The sequence below is a fragment of the Cyanistes caeruleus genome, chromosome 32 (assembly GCF_971803275.1).
Source record: "Cyanistes caeruleus chromosome 32, bCyaCae1.hap1.1, whole genome shotgun sequence".
NCBI lineage: Eukaryota > Metazoa > Chordata > Aves > Passeriformes > Paridae > Cyanistes > Cyanistes caeruleus.
Genome location: NC_141733.1, coordinates 717,820 through 739,184, shown reverse-complemented (window position 1 = coordinate 739,184; position 21,365 = coordinate 717,820). Strand labels below are relative to the sequence as shown.

The 21,365-nt window shown below is 62.1% G+C and overlaps 2 protein-coding genes across 5 annotated transcripts in view; one reads left to right on the top strand and one right to left on the bottom strand.

Moving 5' to 3' along the window:
- CERS5 (ceramide synthase 5) overlaps positions 1-2,115 on the top strand; it is a 38,114-nt gene extending 35,999 nt beyond the window's left edge. For 2 of the 3 annotated variants that reach the window (XR_015281253.1, XR_015281250.1), the window contains exon 11: positions 1,792-2,115. Coding sequence is in view for 1 of the 3 variants with exons in the window: in XM_086870162.1 (XP_086726288.1) it covers positions 1,792-1,827 (36 nt within the window). In the remaining 2 variants the exon portion in view is untranslated. The remainder of the gene's footprint in view (positions 1-1,791) is intronic. The other variant, XM_086870162.1, reaches the window with a different exon arrangement.
- ASIC1 (acid sensing ion channel subunit 1) lies at positions 1,433-20,174 on the bottom strand. 2 transcript variants are annotated; one of them, XM_086870158.1, is made up of 12 exons: positions 20,023-20,174; positions 19,206-19,600; positions 18,135-18,330; positions 5,923-6,073; positions 5,334-5,461; positions 4,996-5,146; positions 4,859-4,915; positions 4,626-4,779; positions 4,449-4,540; positions 4,132-4,211; positions 3,934-4,038; positions 1,433-3,523 (listed from the first exon to the last, which is right to left on the bottom strand). In XM_086870158.1, exons 2-12 carry the CDS (start codon positions 19,568-19,570, stop codon positions 3,419-3,421), a joined length of 1,584 nt encoding a protein of 527 aa, XP_086726284.1. In that variant the 5' UTR covers positions 19,571-19,600; positions 20,023-20,174; the 3' UTR covers positions 1,433-3,418. The 2 variants fall into 2 exon arrangements, with proteins under 2 accessions (XP_086726284.1, XP_023798954.1); XM_023943186.2 differs by lacking the exons at positions 18,135-18,330; positions 19,206-19,600; positions 20,023-20,174 and adding an exon at positions 6,693-7,404.
- Positions 20,175-21,365: the final 1,191 nt, after the last annotated feature.

The window sequence follows — 21,365 nt, the reverse complement described above, 5'->3', positions numbered from 1 at the left end:
GAATCGGGATTATTCAGCCTGGAAAAGAGGCTCCGGGTTGACCTCGCTGTGTCCTTCCTCCTTTCTCCTGCCCCGAGGGTTTGGTGGAACAGCTTTGGAAATGCCTCCCCTGCACCTGCTGGCGGCTCCAGGGAAACTTTCCTGCCCAGCCAGCCTGGCTCTGGCTGCAGGACAGCAACACCCAGGACTGTGCGATTGTCCCCTCGCCTGTTGCCAGCGAGGGGGAACCGGGAATTCTGTCCCGCGAGGGGCGGTGGTGGAATCTCGGCATCCCCACAGACCCTGAGTGGGCTGCGAGTCTGTGGATCCCAAACCGGCTGAAGGTTCCCAGATCCCAAAGAGTCTGGAGCTCAGGATCCCGACCAGGCTGATGTTCCCAGCCCTCTCCTGCTGTCCCAGGATGCTCCAAAGGAGCCTCGTGCCTGGAAAGAGCAGCTTTTGCTCGCCCCATCCAGGAGCGGCTCCGGGCGGTGCCTGCCCGGTCCCTGCTGCTGCTGCTCCCCGGGAATTGCCGGGCTGTGCTGCCCCGGAGGCTCACCGAGCCCTCGGAGAGCCGGGCTGCGACAGATGGACGGGGTGACCTGCTCCCAGCACAGCCAGCAGGTCCAGCCGGGGGATTACAGCCCCCGGAGCCGGGGGCAGCGCCGGGGAGGGAGCGGGCAGGGATGAATCGCATTCATTAACGCGCTCCTGGCCCCGCCGTTCTCCTTCCAATCCCACCCCCCGGCCCCTGCAGCACCGGAGCGGGGTGAGACGCTTCTCGTTGAGATGCAGAACACTCCTCTGCCATTTCCAGGAGCCAGGGGACACGGTCGGAGCCAAGGGACCGGGGGGAGGGTGTGTGTGTGTGTGTGCGCGTTGGCATTTCAGCGTTCCCTGCCCACTCCCGCTCCCTATTATTCGGTCTCCATGGAGTCCCGAGGGCTCCGCTGTTGGATCTGCTCTGTTGTTACTTTTGCTCTCTGTAGCAGGAAATTTTTAGGACAGAAGGTGTGTTTATATTTGGGTTGTGCTCCCAGAGCTCCTGCCAGGGTGGAATTCCACCTGGCGACTCCCGTTGGAGCTCAGGCGGGTCCCAAACCACGGATGTGTTGGAGTTGTCAGGGATTAAGAGCTCCGTGAGTGTTAATTCTCCTTTCCCTGCTCGGGAGCAGAAATCAGCTCCCTCCTCCAGCCCTGCGTGCCTCGGGAGGAGCTCCTTGGGAAGGCAGCGAGGCTGGAGCTCCACGAGGAGCTCCCAGCAAAGGGATGCTCAGCTTTCTCTGACCCAGAGCAAACTCTGCACGTCCCAGGCAGCACTAAAGCCTGGCCCAGAGCTTTTTCCTCCCCCTCCCTTTCCCTTGGCTCCAGGAGCATCCCGGGATGCGGCTGTCCCCACCTGCCTCCTCGGGGGAGCATTTCCAGCAGCTCAGCAAGAGAGAAAGGCTCGGCGTGGGGGAGTTATATCATTTATATCATTCTTTATATCATCGTTGTTAAGAGTAGCAGGTATTGATGTACAATGCATCTGTCATCTTATTGTGCTTCCTATGAAAATGTGTGTACATAGTACAGATACCGGAGAGAATTCCACACTTTATACACTTGAAGGCATTCAGAGATCAGTAACAGAAAAAAAAAAAATGGCACAAGAACAAGGCCTAAACTCTACTGAATGGGTATCTACACTGGCATGATGCATATAGAGAGATATATATATATATGTACACATATATATATAGTCATATATATTATATATAAGAAATATAAAATGCCGATGATATAACAACAAAAAAGCGTTTTCTTCAACAGGTGAGCCTCAAGGTCAAATCCCAGCCCCATCTTTAAAAGCTTGAATGGGAAAGAGAAAGAAAGAAAATAAATAAATGAAACGAGATGAAACGTTAGGAGAAATCCATAAGAAAATTTATGGATGTGGCCGACCCGTCGTCTTTGGGTGATTGCTGGATACAAAGGACTGACCCCCAGTTCCTAATTTTGGTCAGGAAGCAAATAATAAGAATAAAAATGACAAGAATAAAAACCCAAAACTGCAGTTTAGAAAAAAAAAAAAAAATTACTCAAAAGACTTATTGCAAAAGCTCTTAAAGATAAGTAGCACTTGGGCCCGGGGAGGGCTCTGGCCTGGGGGCTTGAAGATGGGCTGGGGGGCCAAGCAGGGACCCCAGAGGGGAGTGGTGGGCACTGACAGGCCCGGGGGGCAGCGACCCGGTGGCCACAGACCCCAGCCAGGGCAGGGCTGTGCCAGGGAAGGGGCAGCGGTGGCCCTGGGAACCCACAGACACCCCAACCCCCCCGGGGCAGCGGCTGTCGGGGCTCAGTGGGGTTGGAGCTGAGCTCCAGAGCCCCCCAGGACCCCCGGGGGGGTTGGGGCTCCGGTGCCTGCCCAGCCACGGTGGTGCCAAGGGGGTGTCCCTGGCTGGGCCGGGCTGGGGGCGGTGGCCATGTGGGGCCAGGGGTTTCCTTCTGCCTTTCTCCCCGAGGATGGCTGGGTTTGGGGTCACCTGGGGATGGGGGGGCTGCAGGGCAGTGCTGGAACTGGCCAGGCTGCCCAGAGCCCAGGAGGGGTGGACGGGGAGGGACAGTGGCCGGTGTCCTCGAGCCGAGGTGGCACCTCCCAGCTGAGCCCCTTCGGTGCTCCCGGGATTGATCCCGGGACTGATCCCAGGGCTGATCCCAGGGCTGATCCCGGGACTGATCCCAGGGCTGATCCCAGGGCTGATCCCAGGGCTGATCCCGGGGCTGATCCCGGGGTTGATCCTGGGGCTGATCCCGGGACAGGGGCCAAGGAAGACCTTGTGGACAGGTGGAGATGCTGCGTCTTCATGCCGGGAGCGCCCGGGCGAGCCGGGGCTGCGGTCCCGGGGGACAGAGGTGCTCTCGGGGGACTCCCGGCTTGCTGCCCTGGGCAGGGCACACCGGGGGCTCCCCGATGATCCCCCCACCAGGCACAGGGGGCCCGGCAAGCTCGGCCAAGGCATTGGAGTAGGATGAGCATGGAGACGACGGAGGACAGACGGACAGGGCTGTGGATGGAGACTGCGGCCGAACGGCTGCTTCTTCTTGGCTTCTGGGTTTTAGTTAAAAAGGCCGAGGGGAGCCAAGGGGGAGCCGGGGCAGGCCCGTGCCCTGGCCCACTGTGCGTGTCGCTCCCGCTCCGCGGGACGGCCGGGCTGGAGCGTCCTGGAGTCTCTGAAGGAGCAGAGCAGGCGCAGAGCAGCTGCCGTGGGGGCTGCGCCGGGGTCTGGCATTGCCCGACCCCACTGCCCGCCCCGAAATCCGAGGCCGTCGCTCTTGTCCGTGTCCCACCGTGCCGAGGAGCAAAGGCCCCCTAGATGTGTCTCTCCGCTGGCGCTGGCGGGGAGAAGGGCAGCTCTCGCAGGGCTTTGGTAGCTCAGGTTGTACATCCAGACGTCGGTTAGCAGGTGAAGTCCTCAAAGGTACCCCGGGCCGGGTGGTGAGGTAGGATGTTGGCTGCGTACGTCATGCCTGCTGGGTGCCCCCGTATGCTTTCACAGGGATTCTGCAGGATAAACGGGACGTTGGGGCCGCTGGCTTCATCCAGGTCCTTGCACAGACCCAGCGCCATCCCCCCACAGCATCTCTGCCTGGGATCTCTGCTCCTGTCCCAGGCGCTCCCCAGAACAGTGACTCCACACCCCACAGCGCCTCTCGGGCAGCCCCCGAGCTGCAGGAGGGGACGAGCAGGAGGGGATGAGCAGGAAGGGATGAACAGGAAGGGATGAGCAGGAGGGGATGAGCAGGAGGGGACGAGAAGGAGGGGATGAGCAGGACGGGACGAGAAGGAGGGGATGAGCAGGACGGGACGAGCATGAAGGGATGAGCAGGAGGGGATGAGCAGGAGGGGATGAGCAGGAGGGGATGAGCAGAAAGGGGCAAGCAAGAAGGGACCGTGCTGTGCCCCACACTCACGTGGCGCTTCACGTCGTCCATGCTTAGCGCAACGCCCTTGTCTGTGTTGTTCCTCTTGTGGTTCTTGCGGCACTTGCCCCTCCGGCACAGCCGGTGCTTTATCACCTGCCAGAGCCACGTTTCAGCACCGTGGGGCTCATGGGTGGCTCTTCCCCATGTCCCACACGAGCACAGCTGTGGGATGGAGGAGACTCTCACCTCGTAGGCGTAGTCAAACAGCTCCAGCACTGTGAGGATGCTGGCCCCGATGAACAGCCCCATCTGGCCTCCGATGTCACCTGCAGAGGAGAGGGAAGCCATCAGGGTGGCCTGAGTCCAGAGCTGGGTGGCAGAGGGAGCAGAGAAAGGGGCAGAACTTGTCACCGCTGTGACCTGGTCACGGCAGTTGGGTGCTCCACATCTGTGCTGGTGGCACATCCCGGTGCCTTGGGAACAGGCCATGGTGACAGAGACCACCTGGCTGGAGGGCTCTGGCTGGGGACTGTCACAGGCTCCCCACAGCCACCAGCACTCACCCAGCAAACCAGCCACCTCGTACGCCTTCTTCTGCTCGATCGTCTCGTAGTTCAGGGCCTCAAAGAAGATATCCAGCACCAGGATGTTCTCCCTGCGCAGGACAGAAGCGGCATGAGGCTGAGGATTGGGATGGAGACACCAGAGCCTGCCCCGCCGCCGCGGCCGCAGCGCCTTACCCGATGTACTGCTCTGACTTGTTGTACTTCTTGGCCAGGTATTTGGCCGAGGCCTTGCTGGGGATCTTGACCATGGAGAGCTCTTTGCCGTAGCGGGTCATGTTGCAGGGCATCTCGCAGATGCAGTACTCGTTGTCCTTCTCCACCAGGAAATCTGTGCAGGGAGAGAGGGGCATGGCGAGATGGAGAACCCCAGCGCCGCAGCTCCGTCCCACGGGGCCGGGCAGCCTCACCTAAGGCCGGATCCGCGCACTCCTTGTACTGCTCCGGGGTGCAGTAAGGGGCATCGCCTGGGGAGACACAGAGCAGGTTTTCCAGGTGGGATCACACTGGAGGGCTGGGCGGGGGCCAGGCCAGGCACGGGGCTCACCTGGCATGTGCACCATGCGGCAGTTGCAGTTCTCCACCAGGTAGCGGGTCTCGCAGTCGATCCGACAGGCCGTGATGCTGTAGGTGTCGTAGAACTCTGAGTCGCCCGCCACGGCCTTGCAGTCACCCCAGGGAGGCGGCAGGTAGATGAGCTGGAAGGGGACAGAAGCCAGGAGTGAGGAGAGAACACTCTCCAGTGTGGCAGGGGACAGACACCCTCCTGGCATTGCTCCCCAGGACCGTGCCCTCCTCTCCATCCAGCTTGGGGACAGGGGCACAGCGAGGAGGATCTGCTCGTGCAGGGTGGGAGGGAACATCCCAGACCTGCCCGGTTCCTACCCGCTGCTCCTGGCAGGACACAAAGGTTTGGAAGCCGGGAGCCACCCCGAAGCCCAGCTGGTCAATCAGCGGAGGCTCGTCCTGGCTGTGGATCTGCACCTTGATCCCGGCTTCGAACGAGGTCTCATCTGTGGCAGGGAGAAGTGGGGTGAGCACAGCACTGTCCCTGTTCCGAGGGGCTGTGCTGAGCCTGCTTTGAGAGGGACCACAACTTCTGCCTCCCACGCTTCCCTTGGGCCAAGTCATTCATCCACGTGTCCATCCATCTGTCCATCCACTTGCATGTCCTTGCCCCTCCACCCCGACCCCCCTGCTCCACACCCGGGAGTGGCAGGGAAAGTATTTGCCTCTATTTATAAACAAGTGATGGCTGCGTGTCTAAACGATGGGGAGTTGCCATGGCAAAGAGCAAAGACAAGGAGGAAAAGGGAAAGAAAAGACCAGAAGTGATGAGAAATAGAAGGAGGGAGGAGAAGGGAGCCTCGGGGATGTGGATCTGTGTTCTGGGGAGCTGGGAAGGGGCTGAGGAGGTGGGCAGGGGCTGGGCAGCACCCCAGGATTGAGTGGGTCCGCTGGGCCAGTGGCTGACCTGTTTCCCCCCACACTGGCAGGTACTCGTCCTGCTGAATGTCCAGCATGATCTCCAGGCCATTGCCAGTGCCCCCCTTCATGGTGATGAGCCGTGGCTTCCCGTCCTGCCCCGCATTGAAGGTGTAGCACTTCCCGTAGCGGGTGAAGACCTGCAGGAGAGGACACGGGGTGAGGCTGGGGCCCCTCTGTGTGGAGCACGGGGCCAGGAGAGCGTCCCCAGCCCCAAAACTCAGAGACGGACTCAGAGGAGACACTGCAGATTCACAGCACCTCAGCCCCAGAGAGCCCACGGCAGCTGTGGCTCCCCAGGGTGGTGGCACTTAGCCTGGTGCCTGCACCGGTGCCTCCTCCAAGCCCTCCTCCATCCCTGCAGAGGACAGGGCTGGATGGGATCCTGGACCTCCCCATCCCTCCTTGGCCGTTCCAGCTCTCTCCTCCGGCAGCCGGCACGGCCCCAGCGCCACAGAGCTGCTGCCAGCCCAGGGCACGTGAGGGCAGTGGGATCTCACCACAGGGTGCCCCACAAGCCCTGATGCCACCAGGACAGAGGTGCCGAGCACCTCCTCAGCCATCACAGCCCCAGGGATTCGCTCCACGTCCCACCGGAGGATGTCCACAGCCGGTGCCATCCCCAGCTCCGGCAGATGGGGCTGAAATATCAGCCTGTCCCTGAGCAAGCTCCAAGGGCAGCATCACCTGCCGTGCCTGATCCGACACCGATCAGCTCCGGAGCTGCTCCCCGTGCCGGGCCACCCTGGGGCTACTCACCGGCGCAAAGTCCCCGGGGCCGCAGCGCTGGCCGCGGTAGCTGCAGCTCAGCAGCATGTCCTCCAGCTGGTGGCAAGTGCGGTTAAAAAACCCGTACAAATTTAGGGGCTCGTCCTCCTCCCAGGGGTCAGGCTGGGCTGGGGTGAAGCCCAGCTCCATCCCAGGCTCGTAGTCGACCAGGGGAGCCAGGTAGAGCAAGTCCTGGTGGCTGAGCTGCGAGAGCCGCACGCGGTTGATGTTGCAGAAGGTGACGGCGGGGAAGATCATCTCGGGGCTGTCCTCCTCGCTGAGCAGCGTGACGTGGTGGTACTCCAGGTAGTAGGCGATGCGGTCGGCCACCTGGTAGAGGAAGACGGAGAGGGAGAGGAGGAAGGCCAGCGCCCACAGCGCCTGCCGGGCGCCCAGGCTGCCTTCCACGAAGATGTGGCTCAGCCCGTGCAGGGTGCAGCTGCTGGCAAAGGCCACGAAGTCCGTGGTTGCCCCTGTGTCCTCCTCATCGTCTTCATCCTCCTCCTGCCCATACAGGAACTCGTCTGCTCCATCTTCTCCCTTCCCAGTGGCTGCAGCATCTTCTGGTTCTTCCTCACTGGAGAAGGAGATGGTGCAGAATATCTGGAGAGGCATTGCCCAGCCTGGGGGTCCCAGCTGTAGTGTGGAGGTCCTGGCTCTGGTGTGGGGGTCCTGGCCCCTGCCCTGGCCCAACCTGGGGGTCTTCAGTCAGTTCCTCGGTGGAGAGAGCAGGGGAGGGGGAAGGGGCAAGTTCAGAGAGGAGAAATGGAGAAGGGAAAAGGAGTGAGGCGAGCGGGAGTGAGGGAGAGGAGCAGAGGGATGCTCGGAGCGGCCGGAGCCAGGAGGGTATATCAGGAGCAGCAGGAGGGGAGGAGGAGCGAGGGGCGGTTCCGCGGGCTCCCCGGGCCCCCTGGGACCGGCCGGCTCCGGCTGCCAGGACAGAGCAGAGACATCACCGGCTCCAGAAGCGCCGTGGGAGCTCCCAGGGCTCCCTGGGGGCCCGAGGGGCTCCCGAGGGGCACACGGGGTGTGCAGGTGTGCAGGTCCCCACGCCGTGCCCTCCATCCTTGCGTGGTCTGGCCCTGGCAGCCCAAGCGGCCGCTCCAGCCAGGCCCAGGCTCTCCCTGCTGGGTCCCCGGCTGTCTCCAGAGCCACCATATGCCAGGCTCTGTGCACTCATCCCCAGGGCAGCTGGAGCCAGAGGTTTTCCCAAAATGCCTGGTTCAGTGGTGGATGCTGTGGTGTCCTCAGGCTCCTCCGATGCTCCTCCTGCCCTGGCAGTGCCCATCCCTGCAGGCTCATCCCCCTGTGCTCAGGGCACTGGCGTGTGCCCGTGAGGATCCGGCAATTCCGACGTTCCGAGTGCTGTGAGGTCCCCTCCGAGCGGGGCTGGTCTTGGGGATTTGGGGCAGGATTTGGGTGCTGTGCAGGCAGTGAGTCCTTCTGCAGAGCCCGGTCGGTGCTGGACATGTCACCTCGTGCTTCAGACCCCGGTGGGGCACAGGGAGCCACCTCTTCCCTCAAGGAATTGCATCCAGGCCTGGTGCTGCTGAGCCAGCTGGGCTGGGGGTCCCAGGGAGCAGCTCTGGTGCAGGATGCTGGGATGGAGCTGGCAGCTGCTGGGAGCACACAAGCGTCTCCTCTCTGCAGCAGTGCAGCCCCTTCTCGTGGTTTGCTGTTTTCCTGTGCTCAGCACTTCATAAAAGCATCCAGAGACCACAGAGCAATCTCCAGCCCCATCCCGGCACCGCCATCACCGGCTCAGGGGGAGAATCTAAATCCGGCAGCACTTGGATGTGCAGGGGCTGGATGGGAGGTTTGGGCTGGTGCCTGGGTGGGAGAGGCTCACCCCAAGCCCTCAGTTCAGCCGCTGTGTCTCCTTCCCCGTGCACCCTGCAGGGTTCCTGAGAACATCCCGGCGCACACAGACACCACAAATTGAGAGAACAAATCAGTCAGGAGCTCAGAAAAAAATCTGATCTGGTACCAGCACAGTTATTGAGATTCCTGGGCAGGTGATGCCTGTGGAACAGGCACTGGGGGGGTCCCCGCCAGGGGCAGGGATCTGTGATGTCCCATCCTGGGGCTCCCCAAGCTCAATATTCCCTTCAGTAGGGCCCTTGTGTAAGAGGGGAACTGGCAGATGCTGCCTGGGGACCTGGGAGAAAGTGTGGATGACCTTGAGGATGAGCGCCAGCGCCACAGGATGAAATTTCATCAGGCCAAGATCAAGGTTACACCTTTTGGGAGCATCCCAGAGAATCTGAGATGAAAAGTCCTCCTGGAAAAGCGAGTCAGGAACATCCCAGAGAATCTGAGATGAAAAGTCCTCCTGGAAAAGAGTCAGGAGGTGGACTGAGTGGCTGGGAACAATCAGGACGTGGGGCCAGGTCCCAGGTGCCCTGTGTCTGATGGGGACAAGCTGCAGGGCAGGGCTGTAACAACACCAGGGCTGCTCCTGGGAGGGGGTTTGCAAGACTTGGGCTGGTTCAGCCCTGTGGGAGCAGGCTGGGAACACACTGGGCTGATCCCACACACACACTGGCACCGGAGGATGCTCTGACAGGCAGGAGCAGGTAGGAGCAGTCTGGGGTTGGGATTTCTGGTGCTCCAGGGTTCCTGTGCCCTGGCTGTTAGCAGGGAGAGGAGAAGGGAAATGGAATGAAGGAATTGCAGGCTGAGGGGGTTGTTTGGCCCCGGCGAGGCTCGGACAGGTGAGCGGTGCTGCCCGGGGCCATCAGCCCGTCCCCGACGGTGCGAGCGAGGGCCGGATCCGCTCCCGGGGCGCGGGGAGCTTTAATGTCTCTTCTTGCGAGCAATTGCAGCAGGGAGAGAGAGTGAGAAAGCTGCTGTAATGAAAACATTCCATCATCGACTGGGGCCATTAACCTGCTTCGCTCGGCTTAAACAGCTCGCGGGGAGCGCCGGGGCTGGTTCCCAGCAGCCGCGTGGGGCGGGGGGACGAGCAGGACCCGGCTCCGGTTACCGCCACCTGTCCCAGCACCGACACCCGAGCCGGGCTGAAGGTGACCGGGGACAGCCGCAGCCCCGAGCACGGTGGCACCGGAGCCAAGGGGAGCGCGTCCTGACCCCCCAGATCGGGGACAAAATGTGTTGCAGGCAGGGAGGTGCCGTCCTGGTTTGTGCGAGTTTTGGAGATGCTGGAGGAGTCCTTGGGCTCGTTCCAGCTCCTCCCTCGCCGGGAGTTATTTTTACCCTCTCTCAGGTAAAGCTTTGGCGGGGGCGAGGGACGGGGGAGGTTATAATTAGCCGTGCCATCAGCCCCCGTGGCGGGTGCTGGGATGATGCCGCCACACCCGACCCGGCGCTGGGCCCGGGGATGCTCCGCGCCCTCCTCCCCGCCCCAGCGAGAGGTGTGGGATGGCAGAAGGAAATGGGATTTTCCTGCCTCCAGCACCGTGTTTGGCCGCTGTCCCGGGGCGGTTCGGCCCCGCTCGATGCTCTGCAGCTCCTCACGGGCCTGGGAAAGGAGGTTTCCCGGAGCGGGGGAGCACGGAGGCGGCGGGGGGGGGGAAGCGGGAGCGGGATTTGACGGCAGCAACAGCACATTTCACAGCCTGTCACGCTTTAATGGCAGAGGAGATCAAAGCCGGGATGGAGTTATTCATAGAGATAAACCAATCCCCGAGGAGGCGAGGAGAAAACAACATTGCAAGTTCTGTTATCCCAGGTCTCCGAGCCCCGGGGAGGCTGTCGCCGAAAGCGCCCCGGGAGCTGGACCCGCTCGGTTTTTGGGGGGCCCGTCCCTGCCAAAGCCTGGCTGAGCTGCCCACCTCATCCCCGGGGGTGGCCGGAGGTCGGAGCTGGCTGCTGGGAAGGGATGGGATGAGGGAGAACATTTGGGGCAGATGGAGACCCCACAGCCGGGCTGTCCTGCTCCCACCGCGCACCCGGGCGTGCCAATCGAAAAGGAGAAAAACGAGTTTTTTCCACGCGTCTTGGCCCAGGGATGCGCTTTGCAGCTCCCAGAGCTGCCAAGGTGGTGGTGGAGGCAGCGGCAGCGCTGCCACGGCCGCTCCGGGCGGGATGAGCCGCTCTGGGACGGCTCCAGGGCTGCAGATCCCTCCCTGACCCTGGCGAGAGACAGAGCAGAGGCAGCCAAGCAAGGTGGGATTGCCCGGGCAGGCGGGATCTGTGCCGGGACTAATCCTGCACCCCTTATCAGATGCTGCCACCTTGCCTCAGCTCGCTCCGCCAGCCAAGCCGGGCGCAGCTTGTGTTATCCGGCCCTTTATCCCCCAGATTAGACGCTTCACAGTGGATTAGCATGTCACATTCTAATGCAGAAAAATTGATGATTAAAAAGGAGTTTTTCCTCTGTATTATTCCCCACCTCCGCCTCCTCTCCACCCCGTCCCTGCAGGCCCACCAGCCCCAGCCTCGGGCACGGCTGATGCCGGAGCCGCATCCCCGGATCAAACAGGGGGTGGCAACCAGGAAGCCAAAGGTGCCTTTTCCAAGCCTCATCCCGGCTGCTTCTGGCGGTGGGTCCGGTACTCCAGGTCCCTGCTCCATCCCAGCCCCGCGCTCCCCGCTGCACACTCAGCACCTGCAGCACAGGACTTTAATAAAAAGCACATTATGGTGAGTAATGTGCGAACTGGACTTCATTATAGAGCCAGGGCCTCCCTGGATCCCGTTGTTCCATATGATTTCATATCAGATGAGCCTTATCTCCTCTCCAAACGCTTCCATTTAAACTCTATTAATCTTTCAAAGCTTTCCTGGGCAGGCTCTTCCCAGCCAGCCCTGCCGGGTGCCGGTGCTGCTGCCCTGGGCATTGAGGCCACCTGCAGCCACCCTGGCTCGGGGGGCTCAGCCAGGACCCCCCCGCATCTCTGTGAGCAGCCGAGCGTGTCCCTGGAGCCTCGGCTGTGATCCGCCGTGACGGCTCCGCGGCCGCCGCATCCTCCTCTCCAGGATCTGTTCACGCTCCTGTAATTGAAGCAGTTTGTACCGCTGAGAGCTTGCCGGTGATTTAGCCGCTGGCAGAGTCCCTTTGTGCCGAGCAGGGGTCACCAGGACTCCGCCAGGACGCCGAGGATGCTGCCGAGGTGTCGCTAATTCCCGTGCATCCAGGCTTGCTCCTGCCGACCCTGATCCCGACGCCTTCCCGTGTTTCCCGTGGATCACGAATTACCCCTAAGCAGGTTGCGATTTTTTCCGACATCCTTCACAATCGCTCAGACAGTTCATGCAGGCAGATTCGAGCCGGCGCTTTTATTGGAGGGGGGAAAAAACCCACGGTGTTCCGGTCTGGTTTCCTTGCTGTGCTCGCTCCGGCTCCGCACGTATCACGCTTTTCAAATCTAATCTAATCCAAGCAGAGCAGTCACACAGCCCTGGCATGTGGTGCCTCTGGAAGGGTGTCCCTGTCCCTGCCAGGAGAGCAGAGGTTTAAAATCCCTGATAAATCACAGAGTGGGTGGGAACACCCTGCTCCAGCCCTGTCCTTGAGCTGAGAGCCTGGATGCAAACACACCAAACCCTCCATACAGAAAAAAAACCCTCCAAAAATAATTAATTGGTTATAATATCCAAGTGTCAGGGCTGTATCAATAAATAAAAGCCGGTGAGGAGCTCCTTGAGCCCTGGCTGGAGCAGGAATTGCAGCGCTGCCTCGGGAGCCCCCGCCAAGCTCCACAGGCGATAAAACACAGGTGGCTCCAGCCAGAGAAATTAAACTGAGGCAAAAAGGCCATGAGACATTTCATTCCCTGGTCTCCCTGTGGAGATCTGTGGCTCCAGAGGCTCGGGGGATCTGCCCCCTCCAGCCTGGCTTCTCCCCACTTGATATCAGGCAGAGAGGGAAAATGGCACCAGGAGGTTCCTGGGCAGCTCCTTTGGAGCCCTCAGAGAACATTTTGCTACTGCCCAGCCTGGAGCTGGGAAAAACACCAAAAAGAGGCTGAGGGGAACAACTTGGAACCCCTCACATGCTGATGCATGTCCAGGGCTGTGCTTCCAGCCTTTGGATCCCTTGGGACACACGTGCCCTGTCCTCAGCTGTGAAATCCTCACCTCCATTGCACTCGGATACCACTCGAAAGCCTCCTCATCTCTTCCAGCAGCCACAGATGCCATTACAGCTTATTAATAATCATTAATAATTCATTTGTTAAGGAGTCTTTGTGTGCAAAGGCGTTGCAAGAGGAACAGGATTGGCCAGAGGTGAAGCTGAGATGCTCTGAGCTCTTGGTGTGACACCTCTGGGTGTGTGCGGTTCCTCCGGCTGTGGGACCCCTCTGGGTGTGCAGAGCTTTGGGGGGTGACATCTCCACGTGAGCAAGATGTGTGTGACCCACCCCGGGTGTGTGCAGAGCTTTGGGGGTGCGTGACCCCTCCGGGTGTGCAGGGAGAGCTGCTGGGGCTGGGCACGGCCCCTGGGCAGAGCCAGGGACTGAATGACACCGGCTGAGCCTGATCCTGATCCCGCAAGTCCTTCTCCTGTAATCCCACCAGAGCTCTGAGGTTCAGGATGTGCCATTCACAGCTCTAATGAAGTGGCTGTGAGGTGCAGGCACGTGGTGGCCTCTCACTGTGCCACGTCAGGGCTGTGTTCTCATCCCTCTTGTTCCTGATCCTCTTCTGCCCCGTCTTGGCCGAGACCAGTGCTGGTGGGCTCGGTGATGGGCTCGGTGGTGCTGGTCCCACGGCTCCGGGGCTGCGGCATCGCCGTCCTGCCGCAGAGTGAGGAACACCCCGGCTTCCCGCAAGAATTCCCGTCCACCTTCGTGTCAGTGGGGTGAGCAAAGCCACAAACAGCCCAGGGCTCCCCAGTCCTGCCTGAGCGGGTCTGGGAACGTTCGGGTGAGGCTGGGACAAGGAGGCAGCTGAGGAGCAGCGCCTGAGCGTCTCTGCTCCGTGCCCGAGGGTGAAACAGCTCACGGCTGCTTTCTGGATCATTTGCTTTGAGCAAAATACGGTGATACGGGAAAATCTCCGAGCTGCTGAGCAGGCAGCAGAGTCGGGGCACTCCCAACCCGCTGCGCTCCCCGGGAGAGCCGAGTACCAGCAGCAAACGGCTGCGGTCCCGTGCGCGGCGCCTCCTCTGCTCCATCACCTCCGATTATCTCGTGCCGTGTCCCGCTGGCTTTGCTCCATTCGTCTGGAGAACGGGGCAACCTCGGGGCTCAGAATCCGGGAGAGGGGGATGAGCCCGGGCAGAGTTTGCCGATGATCCAGGTGAGGATGCTCAGCCGGGCCCCTGGGAGCACCAGCGGGATGCCCGAGGTGAATCAGTGCTCGGAAAGAGCGGATACATGCCAGCAGTTTCCAACGCTTATAAGTTATTTAGGAGCCTGTGTGCCGCTTTAAAAAGTGATTTGCATAAATCACTCGAGTGTCTTACAGAATTTGTAAATGCACCGGCTCCGTTGGGGACTGTGGGGGATCTGCTGGGGCTGGGAATGCTGCTGGGAACCAGCCCCAAACCAGGAATATCGGGGGCCAGTGGCTGTGCCTGGTGCCTACACGCTGTCCCCAAGTTGTTTTTCCAGAGCCAGATGGACCCATGCAGTTTGTTTATTAACTGTCAAAAGCTCCAGGAAATGTCTGGTATCAGTAATTCCCGCGCCCGGTCTCTCCAGCTGCGTTGGAGATGCTTCTCACTCCGGCTCCGTGATTATCCACTAACGCTGCGCCACGGGGGAGCTCCGCTCGCCACGGGGCTCCGGGCTTGTGACTGCTCTGGGGCCGTGTGGGGCCAGCGCTGCCTTTGGGGTCCCCTGGAAGGGGCTGGAGCCTGGATCCCGTGGGAGCGGGGGGAGCGGGGGAGCAGCAGCAGCCCCCGGCTGAGCGCCCCTGAGCTACCGTGCTCATCCCAGCGGGGTCCCAGGGGTGCTGCAGGACACCCCAGCACCCACCAAGAGGGCAGGTTTGAACCTCACCAGGGGTTTTGTTTCAAGGGGAGAAGGCACCCGTGGTGGCAGGAGCAGAGCTCCAACACCCCCAAGCCGGAGAGAGGGCTGAGCAGGGAGCCCAGGGGTGCAGAGAGGTTTTGGGGGTGCAGAGGGGCACACGTTGGGGTTGAGCAGAGTCTGAGGGGCACAGCAGGATCTGGCGGTGTCTCGTGGGGTTCACCAAGGCGCAGCGGGGTCAGAAGGAGGGTGGGGAGGCTCAGCAGGGAGCAGTGGGGTGCTGTGGGGAGCAGGATCTGTTCTCCATCACAGGAGCTCCTGCACTGCTCCGGAGATGGGAGAAGGAGGAGAGGAGGAGTGTGGCTGGGGTTTGCTGGGACTCTGCAGACCCTCCCCGCTCCCTCCCTGGCTCTCTCTCTGTGCTCCCGGTGTTTCCAGGGCACAGGATGCAGAATCCAATGCAAAAGGCAGCGGCATGATCTCCACGTCAAACTCAATTCTCCCTAGTGCCAGCTCAGCCCTGGAGCCTCATGGAAACGGTCCAGAGGTCTTAATCCTCTCCAGCTCATCGAGGCTGTCCCATGCACGCTGCCCAGGGCTCCGGGCTCGCCCGCCGTGCCCCGGAGCGGGATGGGGACAGGGAGCTTGGGATGGGGCTCTCCCTGGCACGGGTTCACAGGGTGTCAGAATGAAAAGCTGCAAAAGCACATTGTGCCACTCCAAGGCACCGGCACAGCCAGGCACAGCCACTCCTGTCCCCCCCTGGCTGCACCGACCACCCAAAAGGAGCTTCCCAAGCACGGGGGCACCTCCCCGAGGTTTTGTGCAGCCACAATTCTCATACTGAGGTGTGGAAAGGAAGCTCATCCTCTGCGTTTCTCCTTCCTCCCTGGGATTTAGAGCCCAGAGCCAGCACTCGTGGGCCTCTCCCTTGCTGGCTGAGGATCCCTGTGGATGTGCGAGGCTCCAGGGGAACCTCACGGGGAGGGAGGAAGCACAAGCAGGGAGCCGGGGGGAGCCGCGCGTTCCCGCAGCAGGGGGAGGGCTCCAACTCATAAATAATGAAGGAGGAAGAGTGAAACATTGATCTGTGCTGCTAATGAGGGTGTCAGGGAGCGTGGCCCCGAAACGGGGAGACAGGGCGAGCCCCCTCCTGCAAATTCTGTGTCCTGCCTGTCCCACCCCTGAGCGAGGCTCTGGGCACAGCCCTGGGGATGGGGACATCTCAGCCCATGTCCCTCGGGGCTGTGTCGTGACAGGGGGTCAAGATGTGCCCCCAGCTTTGTGTTTGCCTCTCCAGGCTTTAAGGTCATGCCAGGGTTTTGGGGAGGAGGTGACAGCACCTCCTTAAGTGTCCCTGTCGCTGTCCTGGGCTGGACAGGAGGGGAGCTTTGGTGGACACTAAGCACCACCCTGGTGCTGGAGGGGCTGTGGAGAGGCAGGGCAGAGCTGGGGTGGGCCGATGGTCCCCCCTGGTCTTTTCAGAGGGTTCACTCTGCAGTATGGGATGAGTCTGAGCCTGGTCAGCTCCACCAGAGTGCCCCTGTACCCTGGGGTTGACACGGAGGGGAATGAGCAATGCCAGGACCCCCGATGTGGCTGCCGATGACACAGGATGAAAGAGGAGGTGGGAAGAGCTCAGATCATCCCAGGCTGGGCTCCTCACGGCATCCAGCACGAGCCCCTCGTGCCAGGGGAGCCCTGTCCTGGCTGCAGGTGGTTCTGTGACCCCCCGGTCAGCACCAGGGGTGCTGCGGGTGGGCGCTTTGGGGGGACACGGGCAGTGTCCCCAGCACGAGGGGACCCTGTTGCGGTGCCTCTGCTCCCCATCCCCGGCAGCAGGACCCGGGCAGGAGGCGGCTCCTCCTCTTTTCAGGTCAGCCCAGGTATTTCGGCTCCGGCAGCCCCTCATCTGCATTCGCCGCGGCTGCCCCGAGCCCTCCCTTCTGCCGGGGACAGATAAGGCGGCACCGCGGCGTGTCGGGCCCTGGCGCTCCATCAGCATCGCCCCCCGGCCGGCCCCGGGACCCCCGCCTGGCCCCACGGACCCCCAACCAGCCCCACTCATCTCCAGGCTGTCCCCATCTTGTCCCCTGCTTGTCCCCAGCTGCCCCAGGCTGTGGGGTCTGGGCAGCCCCCAGACTCCTCCTGGCTGGATCTGTCTCCATTCCCTCTGGATCACTGAGAGAAGAGGGGCAGCCCTGGACACTGAAGGGTCTCCCCAAAGTGCAGAGGGGCCCCAGCCCCTGTGGGCGGCGTGGGCTGATGGTGCATGCCCAGGGGCTGGACCCCAGCCCCCCCAGCCTGGCCAGGGCCCCCAGGCCCAGAGCAGCAGCGAGCCTGGCTCAGCCCCTGGAGAGGGAGCAGCAAGGCAGCAGGGATTTACTGGTGAGACAACCCCCTAGAAGCCTCTGAGAGTGCCAGGAGCCCATCCCAGCACCATGCCAGCCCCTGCACACACAGATCTCCCCGTGCCGGGCTGCCAGGGGACCCCAAAGAGCAGCAGGGACGTAGCAGAGAGCCACAGCTTCCTCTAATCAAATCCATTAAATCATCCCAACCTGCTCGCGAGGAATAATCCAGGCAGGAATAACAGAGCAGCTGCGAGTCTGTTTGGCTTTTGCCGGTTGAAGGGGATGCAGAACACAGGGATTTCGAACCCAACAGATGAAGGGAGGGAGCTGGGATGAAGGTCCCTGAGGATGGTTCGGCGCAGAAAACGCGACGATGCCCTGGGAAGAGCCGGCGTCGGAACCGGGCTCAGGCTGGAGCTGGCCCTGCTGGAGGGGATCCAGCCCCCTCCGGGCTGCAAAGTGCCTCCATTTAACAAATAAAACGCCTCATGGCTGACAACAGACACCTGCTCGTGGAAAGAGCCCATGACGGGAATTTAATGCCGATGATTAAAATCACCCAAACCGTGCCGGGACCTGGGTGGCAGCTCCACGTAAACCCAGCCATGACACAAAGGGGACAGCCCTGGGCTGGTGACGAGGATGGGGACCCCGAGGAGCGCAGGGCCACGGGCTCCACGCAGGAGCTGCTCGGGAACAGCCACCACGGCTGCCGAATTGATTAGGCAGCACCCGAATAGCCGGCACTGTTCCATTCCCAGCTGGATGGGGCCGGGCAGGCGCAGGGATAAAGGCTTTATTGTGTGCTGGATCCACCAGCACAAGAACAACCTCCATGGCAGGGCACAGCACGGAGCCGCTGGGACCCGTGTTCCCAAGGGATTCGGCCATCCGTGCTCTCCCTGCTTTCCCACTGGAGCCTCCTCACCATGGCAGCTTCCAGCCTGGCACAACCCTGCTTTGCAGAGCCCAAATGATCCCGGGGAGCTGTGCCCACGTGGGAGCAGCCCAGGGAGCTGAACGGAGCCACACGTGCTCCTGGGGACAAGCTGGACCTCCCCAAACCCAACAACACCCCCTTAGTGACGGTGCTGCCGGTCCTCTCCGAGCTGGAAGGAGGCAGGAGCAGCTACAGGTGGACAAACACCCTCCTTGCGTGGGGGAAAGGTGGCACTGGGCAGGGCCCACGGGTCACTCACCACTTTGAAGTCTTCGGGGGTGCATTGCTCCCCACGGAAGAAGCAGGACAGCAGCATCTCCCGGATGTCGTGGCCAGCCCGGTCATAAAACTCCAGCATGTTGAAAGGTTTGGGCTTGAAGTTTCGGAAGTTGGCCTTGTCCTGCAGGATTTCCAGCTGCTTCTCATCGGCTGTCTGGATGTCTGGGATCTCATATCTTGGGGGAAAGAGCAGGGAGAGGCTCAGGCCTGGCTGTGGTGGCTGCTCCCGCTGGCAAAGTCTGCTTGGGGTTGCCAGGAGCTACCCCCGCCTGGGCTCAGCACAGCCACACCTTGCATGTGGCATTCCCAGAGCATCCAACAGCGCAGAGTGGCCCAGAGGCACACGAGAGATGGCAGAAGGATGGATGAGGAGAAGCTGGGCATTTGCCACATTCCAAACCCATCCCACTTGCCCCGCTGCTGGTCCAGCAGCACCAGCCCTGGTTGAGGCCACCCAGCCACCTGCCCTGTGTGGTGTCCTGGTGAGGTGGTGGCCTTGCTGGGTGAATGTGCTGGCTCTCAGCTCTGTGTCATGCCTGAAAACCCCACCCTGGGGCAGGAGTGGGGACAGCAGTGAAGCCCCTTGGCATTGGCATGGGCAGGGAGTGCACCAGGCTCTTGACAGTGGCTTGGAGCCGCCACAGCCATGGGTGAGGGGCTTGCCTGAGGCATGGCACCATCCTGGGCTGTGGGTCACACTCAGTGGCTTCACCTGCTGGCACTGCTGACCTCACAGTGTGGGTTGGTACCCAGGACATGGCACTGGAGCCAGGAGTGATGGCACCCAGGACATAGCACTGGAGCCAGGAGTGATGGCACCCAGGACATGGCACTGGAGCCTGTATCAACCCCACAAGAGCCCAGGGGGGTGGCCCTGGCCTTGTTGCATGTGCTGCACACTGGGGATGGGAGCTGCGTGCGCTGGAGCCATCTGGGGCAGCCTGGTGTGGGAGCCACACGCCCAGGAGCATCAGCAGGACCTGGTGGCTCTCAGCTGCACCCAGACTAACTGAGATGTCACCTGGGGCCACCTCCAGGCACCGGCACCCACCTGTTATTGAGCAAGGCCAGGAGCTCTCCGGCGTGGTACAGGTCATTCTTGGTCACTCGGCTGAAGCGAAACTCGTTGAGGTTGCAGAAGGTGACGGCGGGGAACGTGAGCCTGGTGGCCGCCACCTCGTCCAGCTTGGTGACGTGGGGGTACAGGAAATAGTACTGGATACGGTTGGTGCAGACGAGGGCGAGCAGAGCCAGCGAGCCCAGGAAGCAAAGTGCCCAGACCACGCGCTTCAGCGACAGCCGCTCGTACGAGAAGATGTGCGAGAGCCCGTGCAGGGTGGAGCTGCTGGCGAAGGCCTGGATGCTCACCGGCTGCCCGCTGTCCACCTCCTCCTCGTCCACTTTCAGGTCCATCATGGTCAGTGCCAGCACGCCGGGGTGGCCACTCTGCCAAGAAGGGAGCCCGTGGGTGCCTCGTGGGTGCTGAGGGTGCCCAGCCCACGGCAGCCCCGGGCAGGGACGCGCCCGGCAGCGCCCGCGAGGGGCAGATGCTGCGCTGTGCCCTGCTCTTGCCCCTGAGCCTACATACATACATATATATATATATATATATACACACAGACATGCATATATATATATATATATATACATATATACATACATTTATGTGGATGCAGCCTCTTGCATTTCCTCCCCTCCCACCTCCTCCCTGCCCTCCCCATCCCACGGCAGGACTGGGGTGCTGTGCCCCCCCCGCCCCCGCCTTATCTCCCCCTCCCCTCCCCTCCCACCTGCCCCCGCTCCCCCTCCACCTCCCACAAATGGCACCGGCGCATCGACAAACAGATGAAGGAATCGGGGATGCAAACCTGGAATCAGGGCCGGCGGCCGTGGCTGGAGCTGGGTTCGTGTCGCTGCCGCTGCGCCGTGGGAGCCGGGGCTGGGATGAGCCTCTCGCCGCCGGCTGGGAACACGGGAGCGGGAGATGTGCAGGCACCGAGGGTGCTGAGGCACCGAGCCCGGCAGCGGCGGGTGAACCGGAAAAGAAGGGGGGGGAATAAAAATAGCCTCGTTGGTACCTTGGTGCAAGCGTGGGAGCGGGGATGCGCCGGGGCCTCGCTCAGCGCCGCGCGGGGGGACCGCAGGCGACCATCGCTGGAGAGGAGGCAGCTGCCGTGTGCGAGGAGATAAGAGGAGGAGAAGGAAGGCGAGCAGGAGGCTGCTTCCCTGCCAAACACATGGATACCTCCCCCTGTGGCTATCTGGGAGCTGGTGATTTCTTCAGATGCATAATCCGCATGAAGTCATTGTCTGAGCGCTGGTGGGGCCGGAGGCCGCGGAGCGGTGAGGGGTGCCGCAGGCCGGTGGGCAGCGAGGAGGAGGAGAAGGAGGAGGAGGAGGAGGAGGAGGAGGAGGAGGAGGAGGGAGAGGCGCAGGAGCGGCGCTCCAGCGATTGCAGGCGCTGGCAGGGGCTGTTGGTGCTGCTGCCGTGTGCATGTGGGTAATGTGTGTGTGCGTGTGCGTGTGCCGCTCCCATCCCCCAGCGCCTTCCAGGGATGCTCCGGCTCCTCGCTCCGCCGGAGCCCCCCGGCCCCCGCCACAGCCCTGACCCGTCTCTCCCTCTCCGCGGCCTCCCCCGCCCTTCAGCCTTCACCCATGGTGGTCCCAGCGGCGGGGCGGGTGCTGGGACACCCCGGCCTTGCTCCTTTTTGGGGGGCACCGGTGACCTTCCAGCTCTTTTCTGGCCGTGGGGAGCGCGTGTGTCCACTGGAGTGTCCGCCCCGGGCTCAGCCCGTGCGGCCCCGCTCTGCTGCCCGCGGCCGGTCCCTGTCACGCCTGTCACGCCTGTCACGATGACAGGGACTGACCCTGCTGGAGGCTCCGGGCCTCGCTCAGGACACGCCGCCCCTTTCCCAGCACCGTCCTTGTGCCGCTGTCCCCGGGGCAGGAGGCACCGGGCGCTCTGCTCCTCCCCGGGGCAGAGAGGAGGGGGGGGGTCGCACAGCTCTGCCCAGCTCCCCCCGGTGCCAGCACATCTCCCAGTGTCCCCGGCAGGAGCGGGGTGCCCCCGTCACCCAGGCTGAGCCCCCCTGGCAGCGGCTCTGGGTGCGGAGGCTGCGGCAGGCGCCCGCCCACTGCTCCCAGTAAGGCGGCTGCAGTCAAATGGAAAAGGATGCTTCAATGTCCTTTACAAGTGTGATGCTGGAAAGGG

Excerpts from the sequence above, each read along its gene's own strand:
- ASIC1 (XM_023943186.2), bottom strand. The coding sequence starts at position 7,316 with ATGCCTCTCCAGATATTCTGCACCATCTCCTTCTCCAGTGAGGAAGAA. Across the intron at positions 4,212-4,448 it reads CGAGGTGGCTGGTTTGCTGG|GTGACATCGGAGGCCAGATG; the intron begins GTGAGTGCTGGT and ends TCTCCTCTGCAG. Across the intron at positions 4,039-4,131 it reads TGTTTGACTACGCCTACGAG|GTGATAAAGCACCGGCTGTG; the intron begins GTGAGAGTCTCC and ends TGGCTCTGGCAG.